Source organism: Equus quagga, unplaced genomic scaffold (genome assembly GCF_021613505.1).
Source record: "Equus quagga isolate Etosha38 unplaced genomic scaffold, UCLA_HA_Equagga_1.0 202521_RagTag, whole genome shotgun sequence".
NCBI classification, from domain to species: Eukaryota; Metazoa; Chordata; class Mammalia; order Perissodactyla; family Equidae; genus Equus; species Equus quagga.
The window spans coordinates 4,708-10,975 of NW_025798582.1; the positions used below are offsets into that span (position 1 = coordinate 4,708).

A 6,268-nucleotide genomic window follows, 5' to 3' on the forward strand; every position below is an offset into this window, starting at 1 on the left:
GGGACTGATTAGATCAAAGTTTCTGTGACTAAACATATTTGAAACCACATCCTTGACTAAATAGCAGAGCTTGGGAGAAGAGGAAGGCCATCACCGGACGCAAACCTCTCAATAAATGAAGGGAATGGAAACAGATGGCAGGAGGGAGGTTGGGGAGGAGGTTGTGCTGAATAGCTTGAGCCTCAGTGGAGAACAATCTATTAGAGGGTGGGGGAAAAGCCCAGATTCACACATAGTAATGGGAGAATGCCAGACTCCCTCCTGTTTTGAGAAATGTGAGAGAAGAAACGAACCTCACTCAACAGGATGAAAGGGTACACTGTAGTTAGGTTACAGTTAAGGGAGATTTGGATAGAGCCATGTGCAAGGTTGTGGGTATAGTGGGATCTGTTCCTGATGGATATGGAAAGTGTGGAGGGAGAGGCAACATCTTAGAGGAGTGGGGTGGGGGTGAAGAAGAGTCCAGCAGGAAGAGGAGCAGGGTCACCCGAGGGACTACTTAGCAGAACTGATTTGCCTCAAACGTGAAACTTCACTGCAAGTTCACCGGGAACCTGGCAGTACGTGGTCTAATCTCAGAGAAGAGGGCCTCAACTGTCCCGCATGACAATGAGGACCGTGATCTGGCGGTGGCTTCTTAACACTCACACAGAGAAAATAGCTAATCATCAAAATGCTGTGGATGGTGGTTTTGTGCAGGCACTGGTGGCAGGAGGTTGCCAAGAAGGCAAGTTGGACCAAGAGAAGAATAATACATGTCACGCCCCTTCTCTCACACTGACTCAGTTCCGTGGGCCACTTATTCTTCCCAGATAAAAAAGGCCAAGCTTGTGGATGAGCACCAACAGCATCCAGTTCACTGTGACCTGCCCACCCAGAATCCATATCCAGAGACCCTCCTTGTAATGAGGCAGACAGCTAAGGGCACACTGATTCTCTTAAAGTAGTAGAGGATTGTAGAGTCACTAACTACAATCCTTGGTCTAAAATCGAACATTCATTGGGATTCTTAACTTATGTACAGCACAGTTATTTGTTGCCTATTCCCAAAGTTGCAACATAAGAGGTAATCCCTCACGCTGAGTACTCACTTAATAAGCTCACCCCATATGTCAAGGTGCTTTACATAAGCTATTCAATGCACTCGTCTCAACAGCTCTGAAGAGGCAGCACTACAATCCTGCTTCCACAGATGAGCACGCTGAGTCTTACTGGGGCTAACTTAGCAGACACACGCACAGACACTCTGCACCTGACTCGGAAGCCCGTGCTCTTTCAAGTACACCTCTCCTCACTCTGGAGCCACACAGAGTAAGGCTCAGTTTCACACAAGTGGTTACAGTTTCTGACAGAGCGATGCTGCTTTGAGAGAACTGAAGGTGGAGGATACAACATGGCAGTTAGAGGTAGCTGTACTTTGAAATTTTTGGGTTTAACTGGTACTTTTTGAACAGCCATACTCCCCCCACTCATTATCTTGGTGGTCACTGGGTAAGAATTTGACACTCCTCCAGCTACGGACAGTGTCATGACACACCTGGAGGAGGAAAAGAGGCAGAAGGCAATACAATATATTCAGTCTAGCATCCTGTGGGAGAATTAGGCTGGTGGTTCTGTCCAGAAGGGGGACAGGAAGGGGACAGAACATCATGGACGTCCTAGAACTTGTTTTGGGCATTGTTTGGTCTTACTAGGAGTTGGCTTAGGAACTGGGGCGGCTGCGATAGAAGAAAATCTGGCTGTTCCCCAGTTTGCCCAGGTCAGAAGTATTGTTTCCACTGGGTGGCTGCACTGGGTCAGGAAGGGCAAGGAAATTGCTCTAGCTGTTTGACAGTCAATTGAGGGGACAAAGGCCGCCAGTCTGGCTTCTTCTGGAAAAGGGTGGGTACTGGGGAGGTTAGTGGTGTGTGTACCTGGGTCTGCTTGTCAGCCAGAGGCGTGTTGGTTGAAATAAGAAAGCGAAAGCTCACAAAAGCCAGAAAGCCCTTCTGTTCCCAAAGCTGCTTCTTAGCAGAGTGGAAAGCCCCAGCCCCGAGTCCACCCAAACCATTCGAAGCGCAGGGCAGCGAAGAAGCAGAAAGATCCCGACATGGCCACGACATCCTGGGGTAAGACCATGACGAAGCTTTGGACGGTGCTAGCAAAGTTCCTCGAGCACCACAGGAACTTGGGCTGCGGGCTGGCGTCCCTGCTGACAGCGAGTGGGGAGCTCATCTTCTCCACCGTGGTGTTCCAGTGTCCCTGCAGCGCCGCCTGGAACCTGCCCTGCAGTCTGGCCTTCCTGCTGCTGCCGGCGCTGGTGTTCTATCTCCTGGGCTGCGTGCTGAGGACGCGCTCCTTGTGCCTGCTGTGCAGCTACTGTCGCACCCAGAACGCCGGCATTAACCGCTGCGACCTATGCGACGACTGCTGCAGGGTCAGCGGGCCCGCCTTGGTCTCGTCCGTCACCTGGGTGGCCGTGGCGCTGCTTGAGGGCGCCGTCTACGAGTGCTGCGCCAGCGGGTCGACCCTCACGGCGGGTAGGCTCTGCGCTGGCCGCAACTCCAGCTGTGCGGCCCAGCTGCCGCTGGTGCCCTGCCAACAGGCCCAGGACACCTTGGTGCAGGACCTGCAGAAGGTGCTCAGGGCCGAATCTCAGGTCAGGAGCTGGCGCTGGGTGCAGTTGTGAGGAGAGGGGCGGGGCGGACAGTGTGGGGTCGAATTTGGTGCCCTTTCTCCAGACAAATGACATGCAAGACAAACTGGAGAGGCGATTTGCATCTAATGAGCCGACAGGCGAATATTGAAATAAAACGAATGAAGAAGAGGCAGCCAGTGTCCAATAGCTTCAGGCACCCGCTCCGTGCCAGACACCGCGCTGGGACCTTTAAGTCCTACATTATTCTCTGACGTCTTTATAGCGAACACGCTGAGTCTAGGTCATTGTGTGTCCAGCCGGAAGAAGGTAGAAGGATTGTTACGATAAAATCAGTCTGCTTGGCTCTAAAGCCATCATCCCACAACGCTTCTGGGCTTATAAAGCTCAGAGGTTCTTGAAAATGAATGCTTGTTTCATTGGATTTGCCCAAGTCCCATGTTTTGAGTTCTAGAGGAGTGACACGTAGGCTCTTCCCTGGGCCCTTGACATGACTTGGCAAATGACGGACTTGTCAAGCAAGCAGCTGTGCTGAGGGGTTCGGGAGGGTATTGCCGCTTCTTTCTCTTAACAGAGAAAGACCCCAAACTGTTGCTTGTTCATCATCATCACTTTGAGTACTTCCAACTTTATCTGAGGACTAAAATTTCTCATGAAAATGTGACTAAATTGCTACTTTGTTGTGTTGTCCTCAGGTGGTGGGCTGGAGCCTGATAGCAGCTGTTATCCTTCTCTTTTTGATTTTTGCCTGTGTCTCCCACCACCGAGCTGGAGGTAGTTCCCTGCAGCTGAAATTTTGGAAAATCTATTCGGAAGAGGAGCACCAGTGCCTTAGGACGCAAGTCACAGAGCGTGCGACCAAATTGGCAGACGAGAATGTTAGATGTTTCTTTGAAGGCTCACGGCCAACGGGATGCAACATCCCAAGCATGGAATGCTGGCAGGAAATTTCATCACCATATCCTTTCAACCCGGAGGACGAGTACCTCAGCGCATTGCACAGATCTGTTAACGAAATACAGAACAGGCATACTATGAACTCTCCTTCAGGAGATGAAATGCCTTGGGGTAATGTCAGCTCTGCTTCAGGAGATGCAATGCCTCTGGGTAATGTCAGCTCTCCTTCAGGAGGTGAAGTGGTTCGTACTCTTTGCTCTGATTCATCTAATGTGGAGGGCACTGATGAGTTATGACCTTATTAATGAATAAGAAAAAAATTTGTGATACTTACCTGGCCGGGGAGATACCATGATCCCAAAGGTGGTTTGCCCAGGGCGAGGCTTAGCCATTGTACTCCAGATGTGCTGACCACTGTGATTTCCCCAAATGTGTGTTTCTGGTAATCATGGACCTTTCTCGTGGGGCGCTTGTTTTTGTTTTCATAATAAAAGCAAGAAAGAAAAAACAAGCAAAAAACAAAAAAGAAGTTCTGGGGCCAGCTCTGTGGCCGAGTGGTTAAGTTTGAGCTCTCTGCTTCTGCAGCCTTGGGTTCGCTGGTTGGGATCCTGGCCGTGGACCCAAGCATTGCTCATCAAACCAAGCTGTGGTGGCATCCCACATAGAAGAACCAGAATGACTTATAACTAGGATATACAGTTATGTACCTGGGCTTTGGGGAGAAAAAGGAGAAGACAAAGATTGGCAACAGATGTTAGCTCAGGGCCAATCTTCCTCACCAAAAACAGAAAAAGAACAAGTAAAAATTATTTTGAATCATTTCTTCATTAAAAAAATAAACATTGGTATTATTTATGACTGCTTTTGGTTTTGGTCCTACAAATGGTGGGAACATGGAATTTTAAATCAAATAAAAGTTGAGAACTTTTCCTCTTTACTGTATTAATTATACAAAAAAGGAAGCAAGGTTAAATGATTCCTTCAAAGGGACAAACTGGAACTGAATCAGAAGTTTTATATCCCAGGTCTAGGGTCCTTTCCACTGAATAATAATGCTGCTTTCAAATAAAAGACTTTAGTAGCAAAGACAGCAAAAGAACAGTCGAACTTCAGACCGTTCTTTCAGGTTATCTGATGCTAATGTCAAATTCACTCTCTTGCAGACAGCACATTGCTTACAACTTTAAAATACTGGCATTTTATGGCTCTAATATGGTTTCTAAACAAAAATACAAGAACTCATCATGAAAAGGAAAGTAAATTCTTTTAAACATCATATTTGAAAAGCTAGGATAATTGTTGGCATAAATGTTGTTTTCAGTTTGTAGAATCAGAAGGAAAATTTTAAAGTTGCTTATTATAGTAAATTTAAAATATGCAGAAAAGTAGAGAGGATGGTATTGTGAACCCCCATGTAGTTATTATACAGCGTCAACAGAGTGGAGAAGTCTCATAAAACCCACACCGTACAAAGACATAGAGAAATAGAAATTGTGATCTGATTTAGATTAGGGGAGGGAGGAGTTGGGGAAGTCTGTGAGAAATTGTTATATGTAGAGTAGAAAGAGAGCATTTTAGTTTGCAGGAACAGTGTGTTCAAAGACTGAGGTGAGAAATCGCTTATCCCAGTTGGAAGCCTTACAGGCAACTGGAAGAATTGAGCAAGAGACGGATCGTGCAGCCCCTTGAAGTCACGCAAAGGATTTTGGTTTTCATCCTGTAAACGTTTTAGGAAGATTGATCTGTTTTTCTCGTTGAAAAAGGAATGGCGGGGGGAAGAGGGAGAGCCAAGGTGGAGGTGGAGAAACTCCTCAGGAGACCACTGCGGGGAAAGAGGCGGGAGTGAACCTGCACTGGGTGGACGGTGATGAAAATAGAAAGAGGAGAAAGATTCAAGGGAGATTTAGAATGTAGGCAGGACAGGATTTGTTGATGGAAAGGATGCAAGGATTTATTGAGAACAATGCTATCTACAGGCACAAGTCTGTTGAACAATAATGCAAAGATGTTTCAGGGAAGATAAGATTGTCATTCCTGCCCATCCCCCAAATTTATGGCTTTTTGTGCACTTTTAAAAAATGAGATAATTAGGGGCCGGCCCCGAGGCCAAGTGTTTAAGTTCGCGCGCTCCGCTTCAGCAGCCCATGGTTTCGCTGGTTCGGATCCCGGGCGTGGACATGGCACCGCTCGTCAGGCCACACTGAGGCGGCATCCCACATGCTACGACTAGAAGGACCCACAACTAAAAATACACAACTATGTACCTGGGGGCTTTGGGGAGAAAAAGGAAAAATAAAATCTTCCAAAAAAAATGAGATAATGAAAACTTTGAAACAATTGAGCACTGATCGTGTTTAGTCCTCTTCCTCTCTTGGCAGACCCTCCTGCCGGCTTTTATCTACCCTTCATTGCATGGGGCATTAGAAAGAGCTAGTCTGCAGGGCTGGATATCTTGTTGTGGAGATCATATATTGTAAGAAAATTGGCAGCAGAAACTGCATGATCCCTTTTTTCCTATTCCCTAATCAATAATTTTGAACATTATATTATAGCTGCTTTCATTTTTGCTCTATTTATTTCACTTTGCAATTTCTTTTATAAATTCTTCCTTTTCAGTGCTTTTTTTCTGGCCTACTATTTACTGTACTTTCATTTTCAATAGGATCCTATCGTCTCCATTTTGTTGACTTATGCTTGACTTTCTCTTGCACAGTCTTTAATAATTATTCTGAAAGT

At 46.6% G+C, this 6,268-nt stretch overlaps 1 protein-coding gene and 1 pseudogene across 1 annotated transcript; both read left to right on the forward strand.

The window, feature by feature from the left end:
• Nucleotides 1-2,089: 2,089 nt before the first annotated feature.
• On the forward strand, nucleotides 2,090-4,123 carry LOC124233412 (calcium homeostasis modulator protein 6-like). Its single transcript, XM_046650530.1, has 2 exons — nucleotides 2,090-2,638; nucleotides 3,331-4,123. Exons 1-2 carry the CDS (start codon nucleotides 2,090-2,092, stop codon nucleotides 3,826-3,828), a joined length of 1,047 nt encoding a protein of 348 aa, XP_046506486.1. The 3' UTR covers nucleotides 3,829-4,123.
• Nucleotides 3,859-4,006, forward strand: LOC124233413 (uncharacterized; annotated as a pseudogene).
• Nucleotides 4,124-6,268: the final 2,145 nt, after the last annotated feature.

Coding starts and splice junctions, on each gene's coding strand:
- LOC124233412 (XM_046650530.1), top strand. CDS start 2,090: ATGGCCACGACATCCTGGGGTAAGACCATGACGAAGCTTTGGACGGTG. Junction 2,639..3,330: donor TGCTCAGGGCCGAATCTCAG/GTCAGGAGCTGG, acceptor TGTTGTCCTCAG/GTGGTGGGCTGGAGCCTGAT.